Source organism: Barbatula barbatula, assembly GCF_947034865.1.
Source record: "Barbatula barbatula genome assembly, chromosome: 23".
NCBI lineage: Eukaryota > Metazoa > Chordata > Actinopteri > Cypriniformes > Nemacheilidae > Barbatula > Barbatula barbatula.
The window spans coordinates 1,333,991-1,360,673 of record NC_136786.1 but is presented as its reverse complement, the minus strand read 5'-3'; the positions used below and the strand labels follow the sequence as shown (position 1 = coordinate 1,360,673).

The 26,683-nt window shown below is 42.6% G+C and overlaps 1 protein-coding gene across 1 annotated transcript in view; it reads left to right on the top strand.

Annotated features, from left to right (window-relative positions):
- Nucleotides 1-26,683, top strand: part of sspo (SCO-spondin) — a gene marked incomplete at both ends in the record, with an annotated part of 68,270 nt that overhangs the window by 5,159 nt on the left and 36,428 nt on the right. The window contains 58 exon segments of the mRNA XM_079487953.1: nucleotides 72-182; nucleotides 184-198; nucleotides 278-434; nucleotides 734-974; nucleotides 3,160-3,301; nucleotides 3,406-3,532; nucleotides 4,705-4,877; nucleotides 4,963-5,181; nucleotides 5,264-5,429; nucleotides 5,536-5,782; nucleotides 8,054-8,237; nucleotides 8,432-8,529; nucleotides 8,992-9,248; nucleotides 9,581-9,715; nucleotides 9,814-10,016; nucleotides 10,212-10,339; nucleotides 10,436-10,545; nucleotides 10,614-10,763; nucleotides 10,855-10,948; nucleotides 11,117-11,526; nucleotides 11,923-12,159; nucleotides 12,953-13,183; nucleotides 13,467-13,589; nucleotides 13,680-13,780; nucleotides 13,966-14,167; nucleotides 14,310-14,462; nucleotides 14,966-15,103; nucleotides 15,212-15,394; nucleotides 15,531-15,681; nucleotides 15,821-15,980; nucleotides 16,137-16,155; nucleotides 16,525-16,638; nucleotides 16,722-16,970; nucleotides 17,110-17,237; nucleotides 17,352-17,493; nucleotides 17,789-17,959; nucleotides 18,205-18,431; nucleotides 18,584-18,605; nucleotides 18,719-18,839; nucleotides 19,026-19,239; nucleotides 19,324-19,465; nucleotides 19,588-19,806; nucleotides 19,891-20,046; nucleotides 20,203-20,370; nucleotides 20,449-20,613; nucleotides 20,703-20,888; nucleotides 20,977-21,099; nucleotides 21,763-21,892; nucleotides 22,237-22,328; nucleotides 22,413-22,595; nucleotides 22,744-22,914; nucleotides 22,992-23,244; nucleotides 23,651-23,697; nucleotides 23,784-23,954; nucleotides 24,097-24,231; nucleotides 24,302-24,444; nucleotides 25,839-25,933; nucleotides 26,042-26,091. Coding sequence (XP_079344079.1) covers nucleotides 72-182; nucleotides 184-198; nucleotides 278-434; nucleotides 734-974; nucleotides 3,160-3,301; nucleotides 3,406-3,532; nucleotides 4,705-4,877; nucleotides 4,963-5,181; nucleotides 5,264-5,429; nucleotides 5,536-5,782; nucleotides 8,054-8,237; nucleotides 8,432-8,529; nucleotides 8,992-9,248; nucleotides 9,581-9,715; nucleotides 9,814-10,016; nucleotides 10,212-10,339; nucleotides 10,436-10,545; nucleotides 10,614-10,763; nucleotides 10,855-10,948; nucleotides 11,117-11,526; nucleotides 11,923-12,159; nucleotides 12,953-13,183; nucleotides 13,467-13,589; nucleotides 13,680-13,780; nucleotides 13,966-14,167; nucleotides 14,310-14,462; nucleotides 14,966-15,103; nucleotides 15,212-15,394; nucleotides 15,531-15,681; nucleotides 15,821-15,980; nucleotides 16,137-16,155; nucleotides 16,525-16,638; nucleotides 16,722-16,970; nucleotides 17,110-17,237; nucleotides 17,352-17,493; nucleotides 17,789-17,959; nucleotides 18,205-18,431; nucleotides 18,584-18,605; nucleotides 18,719-18,839; nucleotides 19,026-19,239; nucleotides 19,324-19,465; nucleotides 19,588-19,806; nucleotides 19,891-20,046; nucleotides 20,203-20,370; nucleotides 20,449-20,613; nucleotides 20,703-20,888; nucleotides 20,977-21,099; nucleotides 21,763-21,892; nucleotides 22,237-22,328; nucleotides 22,413-22,595; nucleotides 22,744-22,914; nucleotides 22,992-23,244; nucleotides 23,651-23,697; nucleotides 23,784-23,954; nucleotides 24,097-24,231; nucleotides 24,302-24,444; nucleotides 25,839-25,933; nucleotides 26,042-26,091 — 9,082 coding nt within the window.

The window sequence follows — 26,683 nt, the reverse complement described above, 5'->3', positions numbered from 1 at the left end:
TTGTAGTTGTTTAAAGTCTAATCGGGACTGTTGAAAAGCATTATGGGTATTACAATCTCATATCTCTCCAGGTGTGTAATGATGCCGCTGAGTTGGGTCACAGCTGTGATGTCACCGCTGACGTTTCTCTCCGTCGAAACGCAGAGACTGTGTGTCATCAGCTGAAAGAATCTCCGTTCACCACACTGTCATCAGCAGGTCAACTAAAAGAACTAATTATTACAGTTACAAATGAAGTTGAACTGTATAGCTAACATGTCGCCCCATGTCTGCACAGGTGGATCCTGGTCCGTATATAGACACGTGTCTGTATCTATACTGCAGTCTGAGCGCGAGCGAGAGAGACATGGCTGTCTGTGACACATTAGCTGGCTTTGTGCGCGAATGTGCGCAGCAACACGTCATTATTAGCTGGAGGAAGTCAGGGTTTTGTGGTATGTTGTCATTCTTTGGTTGATGGTTCTATTCATAATAAGGATTTGTTGTAAAAACAGTGACACACGAAACTTGAATGTCAGGATGTGAGCATGGCATTGTGGGATTCCGAATCTGTAAAGAAAGGGATTTATTATTATTTTACATTTACATTTACGCCTTTGGCAGACGCTTTTATCCAAAGCGACTTACATTGCATTATCCTATACATTTTAAATAGGTATCTGCAATCCCCTGGGATCCAACACACAACCTTGCGTTATTAACACAATGCTCTTACCGCTGTTTTCGCCCACAGAGCGCACGTGTCCCAGCGGTCAGGTATTCTCCGACTGCATGTCATCGTGTCCTCCCAGCTGCTCGTCTCGTCTCCCCCCCGCTTCGGGTCAGTGCAGGGACGAGTGTGTCGGTGGGTGTGAGTGTCCTCAGGGTCTCTACCTGCACGCCGGTCAGTGCTGGAGACGAGATGACTGTCCATGCTTCTACAGACGCCGCACGTACGGCACAGGAGACACCATCCCACAGAAGTGTAACACATGGTGGGTAAACATGATTGGTCGTGATGTCACTGGGGACGTCAAGTCAACTTTATTTATGTAACAGCCTTTTCCTGTGCGATCACTGTTGGCTGAGCTGGATATAGCTTGACGCGTGCAGTTGTAAAGATGAGTAGTAGAAGTTAATCCAGTTGGTCCAATGACCATTTATTGTTACTGATGTTGACAGAATGTTACATAAAACTTGAGGTAAAATAAAACAAACAATTAAATTAAAGTAGTCTCTTATATGGTAGAAAACGGCTTGTCACGTCCTGGAAACATACAGCACATAACCACACGCTCAAAAGACTGTTTGCCCTCGGCCAGGCAAACACAAGGAGAAAAAAAACCTAACCAGGGGATTCCAGTTCCCCTCTGGCAATAGCTGCAGCCTCTGCGCAAGCTCGACAGTGCTTGCACAACATAATTAGATAATGTCATCTAATTATCTAATAGCTATTTTGTAGTGAAGACGTGTCAAGTCGCTGCATCCTTCTTTATCCAGCTCTATCATCTCAGCTTTTGTCGGCTCTGGGTACTAACTGCGTCCTGCCCGTTCTGGAAACCTTGGAAGACTGGTTTTATGGAAGATCCATCAATAGTTAAGCAGTATTCTTGGTTGTTACGTAGGGCGCTTTTCGGTCTAATAAGTAACACTTCTATTTTGTCCGTGTTCAGTAATAAAAAATGGTTACTCATCCAGTTTTTTATATCGACTATGCTTCAAGGATATATATATAGTTGCGTATCATCAGAGGATCTATAATTTCTGGGAGCATCTCTTTCAGTAGATTTGTAGGTATAGGGTCTAGCTTGCATGTAGTTTATTTAGATGATCTAATGATTTTAGAGAGTTCATCGTGTTCTATGGTAGATAATAATAGCAATTTCTCCTTAGGGGAGCTGCAGTTTGTCGTTTGTTCAGCGGGATTCACTTCTGGTTGCAGTTATAATTTTTTCTCTAATATCTTGGATTTTATTTGTGAAATAGTTCATAAATTCATCACTGCTATGCTGGTATACAGAATTAGAAGTTGCTGACAATTTATTTTTGGTTAATTTAGCCACTGTGGGTAAACCTAGGGTTATGCTGGTTTTCTTCTATTAGTGATGAAATGTAGGCAGATCTAGACGTTTTTAGGGCTTTCCTGTATTTTTTTGTCCTATCCTTCCAGGCAGTACGAAATACCTCTAATTTAGTTTTCTTAAAGTTGCGCTCCATTTTTCGTGCCGCTTTCTTTAGAGCCTGAATGTGTCTATTATTCCACGGTGTCGGTCTGTCGTTTTTAATCTTCTTTAAGCGCAGAGGAGCAACTGTGTCTAGCGTTTCTGAGAAGGTGCCGTTAAAATTTTCAATGGTAAAGTGAAGATCTTCAATGTTATTACTCATGCTAGAGATCTGAGACAACTCAGGCAAATTATCAAGAAACGCACCTTTTGTAGTCGACGTTATTGTTCTACCATATTTGTAACTAGGAGCTTTATTTGCAGCCATTGGGTAGTGAAGCAAGCATGATACCAGATAATGATCCGAAATGTCTTCGCTCTGCTGAAGGATTTTTAACGTCGTCCACGTACCGTATTAAATCTAAATTATGATTTAGAAGGTGAGTGGGTCCTGACACATGTAGTCTAACGCCCATGGAGTTAAGAGTGTCTTTAAAAGCCATTCCTAAAGCATCTGTATCATTATCTACATAGATGTTAAAGTCACCAACAACAAGGACTCTGTCTGCAGCCAGTACTAGTTCTGATAAGAATTCTTTAATAAAATCTGTGTGGTGCCTTAGAGGCCAATATACAATAGCCAGAATACATTTTAAAGATGTTTTATCCTAAGTATTAGGTGTTGATACATGAAGTACCATGACTTCAAAATAATTGTATTTAGGATTAGACTTCTGAGAAATGCTAAAAGATTTACGGTAAAGTGCAGCAACACCTCCCCCTCTGCCTTTTAAACGAGGCTCATGTTTATAATAATAATCAGTCGGCATCACTGAGTGGGGCAAACCTGTACAAGACTGTAACCATAGAAGCCATAACTCACCGGGTTTGAAGAGCACTTCCTACTGACATCCAATGAAAATTCAGCCGTCAACACAAATGATGATGTTAAGATGTCAAGTCGTAACTGCAGTTCATATGATATGCAGTTCTAATGTTGTGGTCTGTTTTTGTGTAGCGTGTGTCGAGCGGGTCAGTGGGAATGTTCTGGAGAGAAATGTGAAGCTCAGTGTACTGTGACCGGTGGGATGCACATCACCACATTTGATCAGAAGAGATACGACCTGCAGGGCGGCGACTGTCGCTTCACCGCTGTAGAGGTGATCAACACTGTGTCATATCATTTTGTGGATAAAGTGTGTGTTTGAGTGTAAACGTTTCTCCATGTGTGTGTTATTTTGTGAATCTTTCTGTGTGTTTGTAGGATTTTGTGGATAAGAAGCTGTCTGTCAGCATCAGTGGAGGATCGTGTGCAGGTGTAAGAGCTGATAGTTGTCTGAGAGAACTGACGGTCACAGCGCTTCATACGACAGTGATCATTACAGACACAGGTCATCCATCCCTTCAATACCCACACTCCATTCATCCCTCTATCCTCTATCTCTTCATTGCCATCCATCTTTACATCTTTTATATCTTTATCCATTCATCCATCCCTTAATCACATCCCTTAATTCTGTGTCATACATCTCTGCATCCCTTCATTTCATATCCAGGCCTTTATCAATCATCTCATCATCTACTCTCATCATCTAATATGCATCCCTTCATTACCATTAATGTTTCTATCATATATTGCTTCATTTTCTGTCTATTCATCTGTAATCCATTTCTGTTTAACCATCTCTTATTCGACCGTCCCTCTCTCTCTATTAAACATAGAGACAGAGCGCATTTAGGCCACGCCCACACAGAGGGGAAAGCAATTCGTCCCTCTCTGTTGACTTTCGGCTGGCGGACGGTGGAGGTCTTCTCTGGCGTGAACATAAAACAACTTTTAATTAATAGATAAAAACGTAAATAGACATCGACACACCCACAAAGCATAACTAAAAGCCAGGCCAGGTCCTCTCTCACTAATGGTCCGGTCGCTCGTCCTCTTATGCTCCCGATCTCCTCCATGATACGAGGGATCCCGGTTCTCGATTCCCACCTATCTCACTACAACCTTGTACAAAAAAACATAGTTCTGTGTTTTTTTAGCTTGTTTACTTTACACCTTGTCACATAGCAGTTTTGAAACATTGTTCTGTTTGTTGTTATAAGTCAGAAATGACAAGGAGGCAGCTTCCCCCAATACAAAGCCAATGGAGAGGGTTGGATTGTTTCCCCCCAGTGGGTGTGGTTTTCAGATTATGATGCGTTGCGCTCTGTCTCTATCCCTAAATCGTCATTCCTTTATCTCTTCATCTATATCTCTATCCATTCTCCATTCATCTATCTATTCATCAACAACCCTCCCCGCATCCATCTTTATCCATCAGTTCATAATCCATCCATCATTCCATTCCTTTATCGTTTTCCATCAGTCATCCCTTCATCTCCATCCATCGGTCCATCACGAATCTATTCCATACATCCTTCTTTCATTGTCATAAACTCTATCATTCTTGTATCTCTCCATTCATCACTTTCTTTATCCTTCAGTCTATTCATAATTTTTTGTACTAAATATCATCGGTCTTTCTCTCTCTGTAATGACCGTGGTGTGTTTTTCTCTAAGGTTCAGTGATGGTGAACGGTCAGAGGGAGAAGTTGCCGCTCATAACAGGAGATCTGATGGTCAGAAAAGCGTCCTCTAGTTTTCTTGTCATCCAGGCGTTTGGAGCTCAGTTGATGTGGTATCTGGACGGTCCTCTGCTCTTCATCACCCTACAGCCTGGGTTTGCTCATAAGGTACCTGCTAGAAACCCCAAACTGCATTTTCAGTGAAATAAAAGCTAATGTAAGAGGATTTGTCGATGTTGAATCCTTGTGGCAGGTTCAAGGGTTATGCGGCACTCTGACGTGGAATCAACATGATGACTTCACCACACCTGAAGGTGATGTGGAAGACAGCGTTACCTCCTTTGCCGCCAAGTTCAGCACGGGGTCGTGCCCTCTGCCTTTATCTGTGACTTTTGACCCCTGTGGGACGTATACCCAGCGCAGACAGTATGCAGAGAGCATGTGCTCTGTCATCCACAGCAAAGCATTTCAGGTGAGCGTTCTTTGATGTATTGAGTTTAGACTCTTCAACTCAATTCATCTCATCGTCCCTGCCTGTGTCCTCGGTCTTGCAGGCATGTCATGATGTGGTGGACAGAGAGTCGTACCTGCGTCTGTGTATGAGTGAGGTGTGCAGCTGTGGCCCTCTGAAATCCTGCCATTGCACCATCCTCACCGCCTACGCCCGACACTGTGCACAAGAGGGAGCACCGGTGAGCTGGAGAAATCACACCTTCTGCTGTAAGAGATTTACTTCAATTTAAGGCCATTTCATTATCTGGTACACATGAAGCTCACTAGGTTAAGGTTTCATTTGCTGATTCAAATTTCTTCTCTCTCGTGCCAGCGGTGCAGTGTTCCGGAGGTCAGGTGTATCAGGAATGCGGGCGTCCGTGCGGAGCCTCATGTTCTGATCTGTGGCGGGGTTGGAGCTGTGAGGAGGGCATCAGGAGCTGCGTGCCAGGCTGTCAGTGCCCAGAGGGACTGGCACAGGACGGCGGGGGTCAGTGTGTGCCCATCAACATGTGTCCCTGCATGCACGGAGACAAACTTCACCCCGCTGGAAGTACCATACAGAAGAGCTGCAATAGCTGGTATGTGTAGGAAGTTTGGTGTTCAGTAAAATTAAAGGTCGGGGCTGTTCACCGGAAGGTTACTGTATTGAATCCCACAATAAGATGCGTCTTTGTGCTGTTGAAAAGAAAAATGAATGTTTTGGCATTATTTATTAAGCCTCATGTGGTTCCCAATCTGTTTGCTGTTATGTTACACGAGGAGTGAGTGAACCACAGTTCAAGCTAAAGTGATATCAGATCTGTTCTTCACACTCAAAGCTATCAGGCGATTTGGAATACGAGCATTTTGTGAAATGAGTCTGTAGTGTCAGTGTTGAATGGGTTTTATGGTTATTTGTGTGATAAGCGTCAGTCTTCTTTATTGTTCTTTATGGTTTGAACTTTTATCACCTGTACTTTGATGACACATCATAAATGAGAAAACAACCTCTGTACTTGAATAGATTGATATGTTCCAGAGGTGAAATCTTTGATAAATCCCTACAGATCTGGTGATACTTCACTCTTATATTCTGCTCCTCATGTTCCTCATTCATAAAATATCATGGTTAACAATATCTTCCAGGGTGTTGCTATGATTTTGCTGAAGTAGTTGCTACTGTATGTGTAATTTTTAAAGGGATAGTTCACCCAAAAATGAAAATTCATGTTGAAACAACATGTTGTTTCAAAGCTGTATAAATGTCTTTGTTCTGTAAAACACAAAGAAATATATTTGTGAGGATGTTAGCAATTTTTCAGTTCTGTGACATTATTCACTACCAAAGGAGGACATTTTTTTTCTGTTGAACACAAAGTGAGATATTTTGCAGAATTTAGGAAAACAAACATTATCTTATCTTTCCTCTTTTAGTTTCGTCTCAAATATCCAAATAATTTAAGATGTAAAGCCAGAATTAATTTACTGTCCATTAGTTTTGCGCTTTCTTTTTTTGTTTTTACTTTTGCCTTGTTAAATTCAGGACAGTTCTGTGTCCTGACGCTATCAAACCGCCATGGAAAATTGCTTGGACACCGTACCCCCTCTTGAACATTTTTCTGTATAAACACTCTAGATTTGCACATTTTCTGTTTATATTTTCAGCCTTTTTTATCTTTGAGCCAAATAGCGCAAGTGTCTTTAATGGCTGCAGTTTAACGGGGTGTGAGACATCTGATGAAGTCTTTCTATGGCCGTGAACGTCTGTGTCGGGATAGGTGGATTTCATTGCATGTCTCACAGCCCACGCCAGCGCCAGACTATGCTGTGAAGCGTTCACGGGTATTGTGTACTTTATTGAGCCTGAGATCAGATATGTTTCTGGTGTTCTGTGGAATTTGGATTAGGAGGATAATGAAACACAGATTGCTTCATCTGGGGCGATGTTTCACATCGCACAACAGTTTATGTATGGCGTAAGAATGAGCCAACCGTTATAAACAGAATCCTTCATCCAAAATTTAACTTCAATAACATTCATTCCCCCCATATGAGTCTCTCTTCTGTAGAAATAGATATAACAGTAAATCACAGATCTGAGAACTTCCCAGAGCATCCTGGCAAACTTACAACTTACATTTTTATTGTTGATGAGATGCTTATAATGATTGTTCAGGCGATATACATCTGCAGAAAAAAGCCAGAGACCGTTCTAAATGTTCATTTAATCATCATTTCTGGATGTATTGTGGTCATTCCAGTCCAGTGACTGTTGAATTTTAACCAAATCTGACATGAAGTCATCCAAAAGCAATGTGAAATAGAAATATAGAAATATAACAGTTTGATAGTCTGACAGATCATCTTTTCTGTTATGTTGACTTGTTTCTCCAATTTCCAGTTTGTGCAACAACAAAAAACGGCAAATAGAAACAATATTAATTATTAAAACTTTGGTAAAAATTTTGTTAGTAGTTCACAGAATATAACAAAAATGATAATTTTACCTACACGCATACCTAGTCAATTCTAAAATGAGAAAAATAGTCTCTTCATTATTTCTGCAGCTGTACGTTAGTAGAAGATACAAAATCTTTTATGACACAATTTGTAAAGTTGAACTGATGTTTACAGGGCTTATAAAAGCACAGATAAGACATGGCTATATTTATTATATATATTTATGTAATAGGGGGAAAGTTTGTAGTGTAGAACATTCGTTGTGTTGGGTTCCTAATGATGTGAAGTTATTTGATCTGAACACTGGAGATTCCAGTGAGGTATTTGTATGTATTGTAAAGTTTCTTTTAGAATTTTGTAATATTTAAAACTCTCGCTTTCTCTCTCTTTCTCTATGTGTGTGTGTAAAGCGTGTGCATGCATGGAATGTGGACGTGCACGGATGACTCCTGTCCTGAGGTCAGTCAGTGTCCAGGCTCTCTTATCTTCTCTCCTCACTCGTGTTTGAGAACATGTTCTGGTCCACATTCTCCTCTGGACATCTGCACTGAACCCGTCCACGGCTGTGTCTGTCCTGAAGGGACCGTGCTGCTGGTATGACACCTGTTAATCAATTCCAAACATAATCACATCTCAAAATCACCATTAAAGCCAACATGTGTGTGTGACGTGAGCATTGCGTTCATTCAGCCGTTTAATCCCAGTGAACACACACTACTATACAGACACATCAGGATTGTATCACTTTATATAAACTCATGTTGTTTTCCTTGGTTTTGTGTTGACAGGGTCATGATCAGTGTGTAACACCAGATGAATGTCCGTGTCATCACAACGGCAAACTGTACTTCAACAATGACACCATCTCGAAAGACTGCAACACATGGTGAATGAACCGCTCACTGCTTCATCACTTACATGTGCCGTGAGAAAAAGGTTACACCTTTTCACCAAAAACCCCATCACTTGACCGGAGACATTAAAGCTTTAAAGCTATTTTGAAATTTCAGTCCAATTTCGAGACAAACATCGGTAAAGATTTTGTCAGATATCAACAGAAACAATAATATGTATTACTTTAGAGCTTTTCAACAATTTTGTGTCTCCCAGATTTGCTGAAAACACATTGTAGCCAAGTCGAGTCACACTTTAGCTTAGAAAAGTTTTTCACGAGTTGATTCAAAGTGCTTTTTAAAAGCTAAGAAAAAAGTAACGTCAAACAGCATAGAAGGTCAAATCAAGCTCAATGCATTGTGGGATATCTAAGGGAATGTCTCTGTTAAGTGAAGCTCAGTGTTTTTGTGACGTTCTTCTGTCATCTCTGTGTTAATGTTTTTTACTCTCATAGTGTCTGTCGGGGTCAGCGTTGGCACTGCAGTCAGCTCTTATGTTCTGGTACCTGCGTGGCCACAGGTGACCCTCATTACATCACTTTTGATGGGCGGTACTTCTCGTTTCTGGGCGACTGTGAGTATGTGCTGGCCCAGGAGACAAGCGGTCTGTTCGGTGTGACCGCTGAGAACGTGCCATGCGGGAGCACAGGTGTCACCTGCACCAAATCTGTCACTCTGACCGTGGGCAATACCGCCATACACCTGCTCAGAGGTAAATCTCACGGCGCACACACACATATTTGCATCTAACATCGGGGTAATAAAACACAACTGTAAAAACCAACTGAAGTGTAATTTAAAACTCCGTAAGCAACTTCATAAAAGATGTAAATGGTTCTCAATCTAGCAGCATGATTGTAAACACTGGGGTTCCACAAGGTTGTGTCTTGTCATCTATTTTGTTTACATATGCACAAATAAAATAACATGTCAAATGAGGGGTTTAACAAAAGAGCTGTTTTCATGGACCCGAGGGATTGTACCAGACTAGACATCTGTCGTGTCTTAAGACATCAGTTGTGTTTATCTGTCCTTTTTTTTTAGGTAAGGCTGTGACTGTCAACAGCATTCCTGTGACTCTCCCAAAATCATATTCTGGCAGTGGACTGATCCTGGAGCGGGTCGGGATGTTTGTGTCCCTCACCTCTCGTCTTGGGGTCTCTCTGCTTTGGGATGGAGGTATGCTGATTTTTTTTTATTTCCACAGTTTAAAATCGGTGCTAGAATAATTGGCATAAGCCCTAAAAATACCAGCATAATAATGAACCGGATTTCAGGTATGCGTGTTTACGTGCGACTAATGCCTCACCTGCGTGGCCGAGTGGGAGGATTGTGTGGGAACTATGATGGAGACGCTGAGAACGACTTCACTACGAGACAAGGGATCATGGAATCAACTCCAGAACTGTTCGGAAACTCGTGGAAGGTCAGTCCTTCCTGTCCCGACGTCACGGACCAGGACCTCCGGGACCCCTGTATCGTAAGCACCATTCATATAACACATTCAAATGAGATCTACACTAGGTAACTAGTACAAGTGCTGGGTTTTGAGATCATTTTGTATTAAGAACTATTCAGGGATTTCCAGAATCGCTCTTGTTTCTATAAATTGAAAAATGATTAAAATCGAATGCAAAGGTTTTTTTAAGGACCTTGAAATTACCTTCATTTGTAGATCAACCCTCACAGGGTGACATGGGCGAAAAAAAAGTGTGCCGTGATTGGTCAGGAGATCTTTAGCCCGTGTCACGATGAGGTGCCGTTCCAGAAGTACTACGACTGGTGTGTTTTTGATGCCTGCGGGTAAGAAATGAAAGAGACGTTTATTCTCCACCTGGTGTCAATGTTCATCATAAACACACCTGGTATAAACACGTCTTGCACACGTTTGTTTCGCAGTTGTGATTCAGGTGGTGATTGTGAGTGTCTGTGTACGGCCATTGCTGCGTACGCTGAGGAGTGTAACCGCAGAGGAGTGTACATACGCTGGAGGTCACAGGAACTCTGCCGTGAGTTAAATGATAACATTCTTTATCTTTAATGTGGTTTTGTGTGTTTATTTTGTGTCTCTTTTCAGCTCTTCAGTGTGAGAATGGTTTGGTGTACGAGGCGTGCGGTCCTGCCTGTTCTACTGAATGTCCCAGCGTTCCTTCAAACCCTGACACTCTCTGTAGCGCCCTCTCCTGTGTAGAGGGATGCTTTTGTCCTCACGGCACCGTACGGCACGGTTAGTGTTGTGTGTTTGTGTATTCACTTTATTTAATGTCTGTTTTTGTTTAAATTTCTGATTACTCATTTATTTAGTTTGTCATCTACAGGTGACGGTTGTATCTCTGTGTCTCAGTGTCCGTGCCAGTGGGACGGATCTTTGTATCCTGCAGGAGCATTTGTTGTTCAACACTGTCAGAACTGGTGAGTTTGGATGAGAGTTTTGTTTGTGTTTCTGCCTTTGCTGCCAAGTTCACTTTTGTTTGTCTGTCACATGATTTTTCCTTTCCTCTCTTCAAAGACATTAATGACATGAATGTATTCATCTAGTTGTGTTCCTGCATGGTAACAGTTGGGCATTGTGTTCCGTAGCTCATGTTCTGACGGTTCGTGGCATTGTGTCGGATCTCCATGTTCTCCTCCGTCACCCTGTGAGGACTCACAGTTTCTCTGTCCGGGCGGATCTCAGCGCTGTATTCCATCTCTCTGGCTCTGTGATCATGAAGACGACTGCGGCGATGGCTCTGATGAGATCTGTCCGTCCACGTGTGCTCCGGGTCACTTTCGCTGCTCTGGAGGCGCCTGTTTACCACTGGAGCTCAGGTGTAACGGACACCCCGACTGCGCTGACCAATCAGATGAAGACTTCTGTGCACCTGCCTCACCGGTACCTGTCTGTCCGGCCGGAGAGTTCATGTGCTCAAATGGACGCTGTCTGCCTGTGAGGAAAGTCTGTGACGGGAAGCTGGATTGTGGATTTGCGGATGATTCTGATGAGCACGGTATATTTGTTTACATTCAGAATGGTCTGTTCTGTTCTAGGATTTGGAGATAAAACATTTGTTGAACATGAAATTTCAATGAGGAATATGTTAACAGCATTTATAGTTTTCGTTCATTTTAGTGAATGCAAAGACAATCAGTGATTGGGTTATTTACCAGCATGCGTACACACAAATGTATATAGGCAAAAATCATAACTGACCAAAACCGTGCACATTAAAATCCAAAACTTGCATACTCAATCTAAATGACTGACCTTGGGCACATGAACCCTTCTTTATAATAAATGAAATTTCAATGACAGATAGCGAAACAAAGATTGTCGTTTAAACTGTTAAATCGATCTTAAGATAAATGACATCATTGCTTGTTGTTGTTTATGTGTTGTTGTTCAGACTGTGGCGTGCTGTGCAGACAGGATGAGTTTCGTTGTTCATTGGGTCGCTGTGTGCTTTATCTTCATCGCTGTGACGGTCATGATGACTGCGGAGACTACAGCGATGAGAGAGGATGTGTGTGTGCTCCCGGAGAGTTCCAGTGTCCCGGAGATCAGTGTTTACCTGCAGACAGAGTGTGTGACGGACACAGAGACTGTTCATCCGGCATCGATGAGCTCATCTGTCCTTTTAAAGGTCTAACACACACTCACTCATGTTCATACAAAAACAGAATCTCGGAGCGTTTATTTGAAACCTGTAAAAGCCACCTCCTTCAAAAATGAGATGAGGATGTTGAGTGTATGCGCTGTATACACAGTGTACATAACCCACTAAATACCACACTATGACCGCTCTGAAATATCTGGTGTTGCTGAAAGTAATTTAGATGAAAAATGCTCATGAAAAAGAAATGAAAAGTCGTCTGATGGATGCAGAGGGTTTTGCATCATTTGTCTGCTACTGATATCCAAGAGTGATGTTTTCATAGTGAGAAAATATCTGCTAATGTTTGATTTTTAGTTCATTATAAAATGTGTAGTTCTTCATACTTATTAGATTGAATGATGTTTTTATTCGGGGCTCAAATGAATCATGTTACTCAGAGACGGACACATTTAGCTTGTCAAAAATATGTTACATTTTCATGGTTATGATGCACAGATTTGTTTTTGTTGTCTCTTATGACAAAAATATTTTCTTTCAAACCATGAAAATGGAAATTCTGGTGTAAAAATTCACAGCAGATTGTGACTCGTATGTGATTTATAATATGTTAGTCCACAGCATTTATCAACAATAAAGCTTGAGTGTAGAATTGAGTAGTTCATTTTCAAAAAATCGTGTTTTTTTTCTTGTTTATTCCAATTAATATCAATTAAATAAAACGTACATAATAAAACACGATTTTTGAACATTTTTAAAACTGAAGTGAAGCTTGCTCAGATCAGGTGTCTGATATTGTTTTGGTTGTGTGTCGTGATGTCAGGGTGCAGTCAGTTTGAGTTTGGGTGTACGAGCGGACAGTGCGTCCCTTTGGCCTGGCGCTGTGACGGTGAGACGGACTGTCTGGACGGCACGGATGAGAAACACTGTTCCCGCACCTGTCAACCCGACCAGTTCCTCTGTCATACTGGAGACCAGTGTGTCCAACACCAGCAGCTGTGCGACGGCACGCCGGACTGTAAGGACTCTTCAGACGAGAGCGTGGACAACTGCGGTGGGTAACACACGTGTACTGTTATTTTTATTCAAATAAAGATTTTATTGAAGAGACAGTTGAGGTTTGATTGGGGTCAAACGATTCCTGGAAGATCAAATTCGGTTCAGCCGAGTATGATGGGAATGAAATGGATCTACTCCTACTCTGTTTTCCATGGGGAAGCATATTAGCCAGATGTCTGGACCAAAGGCACTGAATGACTGTTTACACCGGTCCCTGTGCCAACACACTGCCTTCACACTTAATGGTGTTGTTTACTGTGTGTTATTCTCTTCTGAAGGCTCCACGAGGATTCCTCCGTGTCCAGGCAGCTTCTCGTGTGATAACCGCACGTGTGTCAATGTTTCGCGTGTGTGTAACGGGATCCCCGACTGCCCCAGAGGAGAGGACGAGATTTTGTGCGGTTAGTCTTTACAAACACACACAGCACGAAACCTTTGAGAATCATTTTCATTTGTCTGGTTATGAAAGTTGATTCTCTCTCTCTCTTCAGATAAACTCAGTCCCTCCCGAGCACCTCCTGCGGAGGGAAACACCAGTGCAGTCTGTCCAGAGTTCACCTGTGAGGACGGGTCATGTGTTCCCTTCAGCGCGGTACTGACACTCATCCCTATGTGTTAACTTCAGAGTACATCCTCATTTAATAACAACATCGAAATAAACGAATAAACCTCAGTTCACACACTGTTTTCATGGTAGTACTTATTACGAAATACTGTGGCATAAACTGTATACCAAACATATCAGTGTAATGTGATGTGATGTGTGTCTTGTTGTAGTTGTGTAATGGTATAGCAGACTGTCCCTCAGACGAGCAGGGTTGTGGTATGTGGGGGTCTTGGGGTCCGTGGAGTTCCTGCAGCAGCAGTTGTGGAGACGGCATCATGAGCCGACAGAGACGCTGCGCTCCAGAGGATTCAGACATGAGCTGTAGGGGCGAGAGCGTTCAGAGACAGCAGTGCTACTCCACGGCATGTCCAGGTAAACAACAGCAAAACTGACACGTGATCCTGTGGTGACACTGGACTGTAGTTCTGACATCACTGACGGTGCAAGAATTCAGGAATCAGTCAATGCAATGCAATACTGTGGCGTGACACGATGCTTGTATTTGATGGAGCAGTTGATGGTTACTGGTTGCCGTGGGTGACGTGGTCAAACTGCAGCGCAGGTTGTGAGGGGGTGGAGGTGCGTCAGAGAGAGTGTTTCCCCCCCAAGAACGGAGGAAGAACCTGCGCGGAACTGCCCGGAGAAACCAACCTGACCACTGACATCAGTGAGTACACACAACACACAAACATTAGCACAAATAGACAAATGCATGTACACAAATACACACGTTATTGCACAAATCATATTTAAACGCACACTTATATATACACAAACATACATACACACATGCTTAAACACACAAATACACACACACACACAATTGCTCAAATAAAAACACTCATATGCACCAATCCATACACATTTATATATACACAAACACACACTTATATGCAGACACTGTTAACACCTAACAAACACGTACACGTATACGTTTTGAGTAGTTGTTTTAGTTTAGTTGAATCACTGTGTCATGGTTCCGTTGGTTAAGCTGGTTCACCTTAATAAAGCCAGCTTGTGTCGGTCTATTGCCAGTATTATAACTATAAAATGACTCGGTCTGAACTGGTGCAAGCTGTTGGTTTCTCATCAGTTGAGTCTCCTTAAACTCCTGTTCATCATGAGCGATTTGTGTTGTGTCACTGGATGATTTCCACCTCATGTGTCCAGGGCCCTGTCCTCAGAACGACTGTGTTAACGTCTCGTGTCCCACGGGTCTCGTCAGACATACCTGTGCATCATGCCCTTTGACCTGTGCTCACGTCTCCGGGGCAACGACATGTGACCCCAACTCCAAGTGTTTCACAGGTGAGCTCTGACTTTCATTCAGTTGATCTAATAAATAAACAATTACGACTGAGCTTTATTTATGTATGAGCGGGGCGATTTGTGATGATGATGATGTGTTTCTCTCAGGTTGCTGGTGTGCTGATGGGAGGGTCATGGATCACGAGGGTCGGTGTGTCCTGCCGGACGAGTGCGTGTGTGAGGTGTCTGGGGTCAGATATTGGCCCGGTCAGCAGGTTAAAGTGGGCTGTGACATCTGTGTGTGTGAGAGAGGCCGAGCTCAGCGCTGTCAACCCAACCCTGAGTGTTCTGGTAAGACACGAGCACATCTAAATTGAGTTTAAAACTGAGCATCAAAGGTTATAGCAATAAAAAGTGTTAGGATGTTATAATGTAAAGGATGTATAAATCATCATTAGTGTGATGTAAATCTGTGTGTTTACTGTAGTACACTGTGGCTGGTCATCGTGGTCATCGTGGGGTGAGTGTTTAGGTCCGTGTGGAGTTCAGAGCGTGCAGTGGTCTTTTCGGAGTCCAAACAACCCATCCAAACATGGCAAAGGACGACAGTGCCGTGGGATATACCGTAAGGCCAGACGGTAAGATTTCATGAATGTAGAGTGTTGTAACTAAGGATAGTTCACGATAAGAAACATTTACTTATCCAAAATGTGACATTTTCGCTTCAGCAGAACAGTAATGAAAATGTTTGATGTGGCTTCTGTCGGTTGTTTTCAGGTGTCAGACGGAGGTGTGCAGTGAGTGTGAGTATGCGGGTCACACACATGCGGTGGGCGAGCGGTGGAGAGGGAGTCACTGTCAGCTGTGTCACTGCTTTCCCAACCTGACGGTCCGGTGCGCCCCCTACTGCCCATACACTGCCACTGGATGCCCACAGGTCTGTGTGTGTCAGTTATTGATAAATCTCATACATGATTTATGATATCCACGGGTTTATGTGGGACGTATGTTTATAATATAATATATGTCATTTTCATTGCATCTCTGAGAGATGAACTGATGTTTCATAGTCAAGTTATTTTTATTTCTTCAGGGTCAGACTCTGATTCCGGGTGAAGGAGATCGATGTTGTCGATGTGAAGTTAAAGGTTTTACAATCTTATTTCAATAAATATTTGTTTTTTGTTTTATTCATATCTATTAATAATTATATATTTTATATTATTATGCAATTAGATTTTTAAAAAATATACTTTCTTAATATATTTATATTTGTAATATTATATATTTATGTTTTTTATTCATATTTAAGTTTTATTTTTAGCTTCTTTGTTTATAATGCTAATTTTAAGTTTATATTTGTTTTATTTTATTTTCATTTCTAGTTTATTCATTTGTTTTAGTAGTTTGAGATTACAGTAAACCCCCAAACACATCATATTTAGTCAGAACGTGATTAATGCTGTGATTCAATTCTTCAGGTAATGGTACCACCATCTTGGCAACTACCCCAGCAGCCTTTGCAATAACAGTTGAGGTCTCTACACCAGCAGACGGGCCACCATCTGTGCCAACATACCCTCTGCCACCTGGAGGTCAGTTTCATTTCACTGTAACACTGTAACATCGCAAGTTTTTGTGCCCTAAACCATTTGATCCATATCTCTTCCTGTCATAGATGAGTGCTGGTCCGCTCTGGGGATTCACTCGCTCCCTGTCGCCAGTTTCAGCGCGTCGTCCCACCAGCCGGGTCATCCTCCTTCAGCGGCACGCCTGCACGCACGAGACCCCCACAGCGACCTGCAGGGCTGGAGTCCAGAACCGGAGCAGTACAGAGACCTCTCACCCGGTGCTCCTGAGGGTCACGTGATCTCCACACATGCTCCGTATCTCCAGATGGACCTGCTGAGACCCTACAATATCACAGGTGCCATAAAAATACCTTAAAATGACATGAAATACTCGTCCTAAGCATTAATGTGGTCAAAAAGAGAGCAAATGGAAACCTTGCCTTCTGCAAAAGAATAAAAACAGCAACGCATGCATTGTTGTTTGTTGTGTTGTAGGTGTGTTGACTCAGGGTGGAGGTGTGTTTGGCACTTTTGTGTCCAGCTTCTATCTTCAGTTCAGCAGTGATGGACATCAGTGGTACGTGTACAAAGAGCTCATCACAGACGCCAGACCCAAAGCAAAGGTACCAGATCCTTAACTTTCATTTATGGTCTTTTTAAGACTAAGAAATATATGAAGGTCTTTGTTATTACTCACAGGACACAAACGTTATTTTGGTTTTGGGTATCCCCTGCAGGTGTTTCTGGGTAACAGTGATGATCATGGTGTCGCTCTGGCCCGGTTAGACCGGTTGGTGTCGGCTCGCTTTGTTCGGATTTTGCCTCATGACTTCCAGAACGGGATCTATCTGAGAGTTGAGCTCATGGGCTGTGCTGAGGGTCTGTTTTCCATTTTCTATTTTCTTTAATTTGCTATTTATGCATCATGAAACCACAATATTCTTTAAGCAGTTCAACGTTTGATGAATAACAACAGACCGTGTGGGCAGTGAAAGTATTAAACAATAATATTTTAGCCCACTGTTCATGATCCAGTTGTTTTCATGGATAAAAACAAGAACTTCCATTAGATTTTTTATTGAATTAATTTATTCAGATAACTGTCCTAGAGACACACACACACACACACACATTCTCTTTCTCAATCTCTCTTTCTGTTTCATGTTCTCTCCAGAGCATCACTGGTCCACTGCCGCACCGCCTCTGACCGTCTCTCCTCCGCTGCGTCCCTGTAGAGAGAGAGAGTTTCTGTGTGGGAACGGGCGCTGTGTTCCCGCTGGTCCTCGGGGGGCGCTTTGTGACGGACACGATGACTGTGGAGACGCTACAGATGAACTGAACTGTGGTCTGTAGTGCCTGCATTAAATATAAGTTTAAAATAAATCTTCATTTACAGTGTTTTTATCATCATTTTCTGACTGAATCTCTCAAAAAATATATGAAATTTTATTTGCAGTTTGATTACTTTACATTCTATATGTATACCTTCATACCTCTCACACTCTGCATAAATTGTGTACTTTTCATGAGCCAATCCTCCACATTTACATTTATTTGGTTATACTAAATACCTGTCCCTCTTATTTTCAGGTACACGTCCAGCTCCAACCGTCTGCCCGTCAGGTCAGTTCTCTTGTCCTCCACCAGATGGTTGTATTGAGTCAGTGCAGCGGTGTGATGGAGTTCAACAGTGTCCAGATGGTGCTGATGAGAGAGACTGTACACACACAAATACTACTCACATCATCCCTACAGCCGCCCCTCTCAGGACACCCAGCAAGACGCACGTAACCACACCAAAACCTCTCACCACCACAGTAAGACCTTTTTTTAACATAAATGATAAAACACTGTAAAGATTTGTCCTAGTTGTTATATTTATCACTTTATGAATATACCGATTTCGATGTATTCATTTAAATAACCAGTTCTCAGATGGAAGTTTAAAGTATCTGTCTGTGTTTCACAGGAAGCCGGACCTGGTGCAAAAGGTATGAGATACAGCTGGAAATATGACAGAATTGATTATCGTTAGATATGAAAAAGAATACAAATGAACAGGTGTTGAGTCAGGTGTAATGCTCAGCTGTCAATCGTCCATCAGGGACTTGCTCCTCTGCTCTCGGTTTGGAGGAAGGGCGTGTCCATTACGGTCAGCTGACTTCGTCGTCCTACAGAGAGAATAACCCTGCAGACGCTGGCCGCCTCAATGTTGTTCCTAACGTGTGAGTATTTCTATTCATAAAGTTATTTGCTGTGTGAATACACATGACCATTGGCTTGTCTCATCGACTGTACATAATGTTTATATTAAGACTCATATTTAGAATCATTCTGTTGCATTTCATTGCTTAAAAATGTTTTTTGGTCATTGTTCATTTTTGTTCAATTTGTTTCAAATTCTCTCTCAGGATGATCATGGAGCCAGGGTGGAGTCCGTTGCCCGGTGACCCTCATCCGTTCCTTCAGGTGGATTTTCTGGAGCCCACTTGGATATCTGGTGTGGTGACGCAGGGCAGCGAGCGCATGTGGGGTTACCTCACCAAATACAGACTCGCTTTCGCTTTAGAGGACAACCATTTCACAAACTTCACAGAGACCGTGAAGAAAGGATCCCCTCCGAAGGTAATCCCGTCTGGAACGAAACAGAGTTTACGATGAAAGTTGTCTTGGAACAGAAAGGTAAAGATGACTATAATTCTGTTTTAGATATTTGAGGTGAGGATGGTCGGACGCACACCGGTCACACGCTGGTTGGAGAGATTGGTGAAAGCACGATTCCTCCGGATCATTCCTGTAGAATTCAGAAATACTTTCTACCTGCGGGTCGAGGTTCTGGGCTGCAGAGGAGGTGGAACCATTTCCCATGATTCTTCAACGTCTTTTAAAAAATATTATTTTTGATTCAGTCAAGAAATCAAAGTGTTTGTTAGAAGACCATTCTTATCGTTTCATTTTTCTTCTCTCCATCAGATGAGCTTGTCACACCTGGCAGTGAAGTGTCCACAGCGACAGCCGGTGTACCAGGGGTACAGAATCGCACCGGACCAACCGGAAGTCCTGGTCACTATGACCACACCTCCGGACCTCCAGGGCTTCACACTAAAAGTCCTCAGGATGGTAGTCCTGGTGTAGCTCCACCCACCCGCATCACAACAGCGCCACCTGTCGTAGGTCCAACAGGAGAACCGGGTATTCAAATTCTAACAGTACAGGTGTGTGTTTATCGGTCACGTCAGATGTCAAAATATCAAACATCTCATCCATTTATTCAAGGTCTCTGGGACACAACGACACCTTCTGATGATGGATTAGCCAGAGTCCTGTGCGTCGAGGGTCAGTTTGTCTGCAGGAGTTTTGCTTGTGTCGAAGCTGCGCTGGTGTGTGATGGACGAAAAGATTGTCCCGATGGCTCCGATGAGGAGCGCTGTGGTAACACACACAATCTGTCACGATTGGAGAATTAAAATGAGTAGTTAAAATTGTGAATCTGGTTTGTGAGCCTATAAGCTAAATTAACCTTAGCATAAAATGATTTAAGAAACCTTCATTCACAGAAACATATTTATGGTGTATTTCACGTCTCAGGGGCCGTCACATCCGTTCCTTCACCCATAACACCCACCCAGCGACCCCAGGTGCCCAAACCCTGCTCAGGCAAGCAGTTCAGCTGCTGGAGCGGTGAGTGTGTGAGTTTGGGGAAGCGCTGTGATCTCCGCAGAGACTGTGCCGATGGATCGGACGAGCAGGACTGCTGTAAGTCACTCACTGCTGTGTCTGATGAGAAAACTGATGCATCATGGGATTGACGGAGGTGTGCTTGTGTTCCTCCAGTCGATTGTATTTTGTCTCCGTGGAGTTCCTGGAGTCAGTGCAGTGCGTCGTGTGGACTAGGCTCGCTGTTTCGTCAGAGGAGCATCCTGAGGGACGCCCGGCCGGGCGGTTCCTGCGGGGGGGCTCAGTTCGACAGTCGGGCGTGTTTTCTTCAGGCCTGTCCAGGTAACGGTGGATGTTTGTAATGCATTGCAGATGGCGAAATCACTGTGAGACAAAGTTTGATCGCTTTCTCTGTTGTGAAATTCCCTCAGTGGACGGTCGGTGGTCCGAGTGGTCTGAGTGGTCAGGTTGTGACGTCCCGTGTGGTGGAGGTCTGAGCGTGCGCAACAGAACCTGCTCGAACCCTCCGCCCAAAAACGGTGGGAAAGAGTGTGAGGGAATGAGCAGGCAAACTCACGGCTGTAACGCCTGCGGTCCTGATACTGACACACACACGGGTGAGTGACACTCACTTCATCAGATTCATTAATCTGGATGATCAAATAAACATTGAGGGATGTTTTATGATGCTGTTGGTTGTCACAGGTTGCAGTGGAGGAATGATTTTAGTGAAGGAGTCAGACTGCTTGGCAGGAAGAATCGAGTCGTGTCCTGTGACCTGCTCTGATCTTCAGAATGAGACCAACTGCACCTTAAACTGCACGACAGGTAAAACATCATCTGGACTGAAAGTATATGTAAAACTTTTGATTTCATGATATAATTTCATGATATAATTTAGATTTGACCCTGTTTGCATGACATAAGACATTTCTGGTCTTATAATATATATGAGCACATCATTCTAAAGATTCATCATGTTTTCACCCGCTTCCCTTCAATTCCTAATCATTTTCTCACTGTTTTTCAATCTGAAATGCGTCACATTTGGCTGAAATGAGTCATTTTGAAAAACTGGTTACGCTGTCGTAAAATCACAAACATGAAGTGTAAAATAAAAATAAAATAAAATGTACATATTAAATAAATATGAAGAAAATCTTTAAAAAAAAAATAAAGTAAACGAAAGGCATGAATTACTTGTATTGTATAAACTTTCAGCAATTATCTCAAAATAATATATTTTAGGGAAGTTAAAATGATATATATTAAAGTGTAATGCTTTCAGGTTATTACAGGATTTAAAAATGTAAAGTTTCATTTCTATTGTTCATGTGGTAAAGATTAATACAGATTATATAAAGTAATGAGTAAAGCAGGTAGTCTTTAGACATGATTAACTATAACTGAGTAATTCCAATCCAAAGTTGATGATGTCACAAGTAATCTTTTACTAAACGCTGTGTTGCGACTGATGCTGTGATTGGTCAGGGTGTCGTTGTCCTCCTGGACTCCTCCTTCAAGCTGGGCGTTGTGTGAACATCAGTGAGTGTGAGTGCTCATGGGAAGATTCAGTCCTTCAGCCCGGAGAGGAAGTTCAGAACAACAGCTGTAGCACATGGTCAGTAAACATGGTTCATGGTTTATTATGAAGTCAGATCCATCACTCGCATTTATAAGTGTGAATACACGTCCAATCAAACAGCGTGTGTAAAGAGGGGCATGTCACATGCGATAAGTCCAGCTGTGTTGCTCGCTGTGATTGGTCGGCCTGGTCATCATGGACGTCTTGTGACAGTGTCTGTGGGACGGGAATACAGCACCGTTACAGGTGAACTCAGGTTTTTTTTTTCAGTTAGATTTTATTTTAATATTTTTTGTGTGAATAGCAAAGAGAAACTTGAAAATAGTTTATTTCATGATTTAAGTTAATTATGCCTTTAATTAAACATATTGTTTGATCAGGTCTCCTCTGAGCCCAACGCGAGTGTCACGGGTCGAGCCGTGTGAGGGTGACTCTACAGAAGCCCGCCGGTGTTATGTGCCCTGCTCAGACGGTACGAGAAACACACCCTGATGAGTTCGCTAAACCACTTAAATCTCTTTAGTGTGAAATATATCAAAAACAAACTCTGTTTCAGGGTCAGAGGGGGTCGTGTGGGGCGAGTGGACGATGTGGTCTGAGTGCAGTAAGACGTGTTTTCATCACGTGGATGCCGTGGGTCTGAGACGGCGCTTCAGGAGCTGTAATCACACAGACACCAGCGCCCCCTGTGGTGAAGACTCTGAAGAACAAGAACCATGCAACACATTTTACTGTCCAGGTACAAACACAATCTCTGTACATCCCTGAACGGAAGTTTAAAGCTGCAACCCATAATGTTTGCCTTCTATCGCTATATCGGTTTACTGATCAATCTGTAAGTAAAATAAAATGTGAAAGCGAAATAATAAATCATGTGATTTGTGTAGTGAACGGTGGCTGGTCGTCCTGGTCCAGTTGGTCTGATTGTTCATCAGCGTGTGATTCTGGAGTTCAGACGAGAGATCGGTTCTGCAGCGCTCCTCCTCCTCTGCACGCAGGTCTCGGGTGTCCCGGGCCACACATCCAGACGCGGGACTGTAACGTTCAGCCCTGCACTGGTACAAACACACCACGCACACAGTTGTTCTGATGCTGATGTTGTGTTAGCAGTGTCTCACGCGTGTGTCTGTCACAGGTGTGTGTCCAGACGGGATGAGTTTCCTGTCAAAGGATCTGTGTCAGGCTCAGGGAGGGGCGTGTCCTCGGGTGTGTCTGGATGCCATGCTGGACGTTGAGTGCGCTACTGAGTGTTATGATGGATGTTACTGTTCTCCCGGTCACTATCTCTATAACAACACGTGTGTTCCTCTGGAGCACTGTCCGTGTTATCACAAGGGGGCGCTGTACATGCCGGGAGACACGGTTTCATTCCACCACTGTAACAACTGGTAACTTCACTTAATTCGTATTGTTCAGACTGTGAACAGCTGAATGTGTAACATGAAACATCATTGGTTGGATAAGCAGATTGGTTGAGCCAGTGTCAAGTGTTCGTTACTTTAAATAAAGATTGATTAATAACAATTCATATTCATAAATTAATATAATGAAATATTAATATTACTAAGATATGCTTGATAATATAATCATTTTCTCTTCCTCACTTAAAGTATAGAAGTTATAGATCACAGTAATAACATTTACGTATAGTAATATATACAAAATGTAGCCATTATTTAGTCACTTTATATTTATAATGAATTATTAAATAATTTGTCTACTTTTTCCACATGTATTGATTAAAATTGATCGACTCTGATTATTCTTCAATATTTTTCTTGTGTTTTCTGACAGCACGTGTGTTAATGGAGAGATGACCTGTGGATCGACGCCGTGTCCTGGTCAGGAAAAACACAGTTTATACTCTTTAAACAACAGTTCATTCTCTTCATCTTTCCGTTGGTTGATGATGTCATCCTCCCTGCAGTGGATTGTGGGTGGAGTGAATGGACCTCCTGGAGCACCTGTAGCCGTACGTGTGACGTTGGAATCAGACGGCGCTTTCGGTCGGGAATCAATCCAGCGCCGGCGTTCGGTGGACGGGCCTGTGAGGGAGAACGCATCGGACTGGACACATGCAGCATTACACCCTGTTTTGGTAAACACGTGACAGCATTAACTTTGATGAAGTCAAGTTTTGCCTTTGGATAGAAGCGACTTAGCTTTTGTTGTGTGTGTGTGATTCAGCAATGTCTGTCTGTGATGGGTTTGTGACAGTTTTGATTCTCTGTTGTGTTAAGGAGTGAATGGTCCGTGGAGCCGGTGGTCCGAGTGTTCGGTTCCCTGTGGAGGAGGCTACAGGAACAGAACCAGAGGTCCAATCAGAACCCACGGCACCTCTCAACAGTTCAGTGCCTGTAACCTGCAGCCCTGCGGTGAGTGTGTGTGGTTGTTTATGTTGTTTGTTGTATGTGTTTATGTTAATGTGTGTTTCTCTCTCAGCAGAAGGTGGAAGTGTGTGTGCAGCGGGACAGGTGTGGAGCGAGTGTGTGAGGCATGTGTTATTGTGTTCTGATTTGGGCACTGATGTCCAGAGAGACGCCACCTGCCACCCTGGATGCCAGTGTCCTGACGGCTCAGCCTTACAGGTGTGTGTTTGTGTAGATCATGACAGTCGGCCATGAAAGTCTGTGTGTTTGGGATTCTGTCTTGACGTTGTGTATGTGTGTCTTTTGTTCATGATAATAGGTTAGTCGTGACTAGGGTTGTGTATCGAGAACCGGTTCCAAATTTCAAAGAACCGGGGATTCGAAATGATGCGCTCATTATGGTTCTGCTTATTGATTCCTGACTTTTTCCATCATTACGCACATGCGCAGCTCATCACCCTCGGCACTATGACTGAACGCAGCAAATGTTCAAAAGTTTGGTTAAAACTTTGTGAAAAAAGATGATAGCATTGCCACATGCAATACTTGTGGTAAAGATATTTCGTGAAAGGGAGGAAGTACCTGTTATTTGATGAAACACGTCATTAATCTGAAGGAATGAACCGTGTTTAAGTCCCTCGGCCTCGAGTCCTCCTACTACAACGCATCAGATAACTTACAGCTATTAGCAGCGTCTCACACTCGGGTACAAAATACAGAAATTTTAATAGGGATTTTATGCACAAATAATTGTTTAGATAATGGACGATCTAGCCACTGCATGTTATATATGTTATGTTGTATTTTTGTGTTATACTTAAATAGTTTGGGTTTGTAATTGCTTCTGATTATTCCTAATGGAAGTGTTGTTTATTTCATTATTTCACAAACTCACTGTAACAAGATCCATAAAAGGAAGGAAGGAGGCGGGAACCGGCGAACGTAAAAATACTTTTAATAAAATAAACAAACAAAGAAACACACATGTAAACATACAAACACAATATAAAGTCCAGGCCTGGTCCTCTCTCGCTCACGGTCTGGTCGCTTATGCTCCTGATCTCCTCTGTGATACGCGTACAGCTGACGCTCATTATCACTCACGCACCGGCCTTGAATCCTGGCTCTCGTCTCGCCTAACTTGCTACAGTCACAGTTAACAGTTACAGCCGACTGGTTATAGACGAATTGTGGCAAGAATAAAAGGTAAACAAATGTTTTCTTGTTTTTATATCCCAGTGTGGACCTGAATTACACACCAACTCATGGGGACACGTGTCACCGTTGGTACCAAAAAAGCGTATAAATTGTAGAGAACTAGAAATGCACAAAGTGTTCTATGATCTTTAGGTTTAGGGGATAAACTATACAGTTTGTACAGTATAAAAATCATCACACCTATAGACTGACCCTACGGAGATAATAAACCAGACGTGTATGTGTTGGTCATGACAGTCTGTATGAATGTTTGTCAGTCTTGACTGTATGTGTGTGTGTGTGTGTGTGTGTGTGTGTGTGTGCGTGCGTGTGTGTTGGTCAAGAAAGTATGTTTGTATGTCCGTCTATGTGTCCCTCAATAAAGTGTAAATCTGGCTTTTGTGTGTGTGTGTTAGGATGGAGCATGTGTGTCTCTTCCTCTGTGTCGTTGTCATGTTCACGGTCAGCAGTATGAACCCGGAGCAACAGTCACCAAAGACTGTAATAACTGGTAACTTCTTCCACAAAACCACACACACACACATTTGAACAATCATGACATCACTGTCACATGTGTGTTTCTATTCACACATATGTGTGTGTCTCTTATATCCTTCAGCACATGTGAGTCAGGAGAACTGATCAACTGTATACGTGTGGAGTGTAACGGTAAGATCATGCACACACACACACACTCTCTCTCTCTCTCTCTCTGATGCATGCTGGGAGTGATTGGGTAGATTTGGCATTTGTGAGAGTGTGGTTTCCTTAAAGTGTGTGAGTTATTTTCAACTTTTCTATCTATCTTTGTTTGTTTATTTGTTTGTTTATGTGGTGTTTTTTTTTTTTACTGTTTAGGATAGTGTGGTGAATTGTTAGTTTGGGATCATGGTTGTTTGTGCTACACGTCTGGCATGGCGTTGCCGGCGTCATCCGTTTTAGCTTTTGATAAGCTGAGCAAACAGCATGGTGTTAAAGTGCTAACTGAGAAGAACTGCTTTGTGGAACAATGCATTTTAGCGGTAGCGGAGGTGGTTGGTTATGAGAGCATATTGTCCGGCTCTCGTATGAGTAGTGATGTTGTGCTGTTTCTGGATAGTGTTGATCAGGTGAATCAGGTTGGGATAAAGATGAAATCTTAGAAAGGGAGCTGTTAATGCACAGAACAATCATTGGGTTGTCGATCTCCTCTTTTGCATCATGTAGTGTGTTTAAGACGTCATGTTTACATGATTTTAAAGAATGATGTTGAAAAACTAAA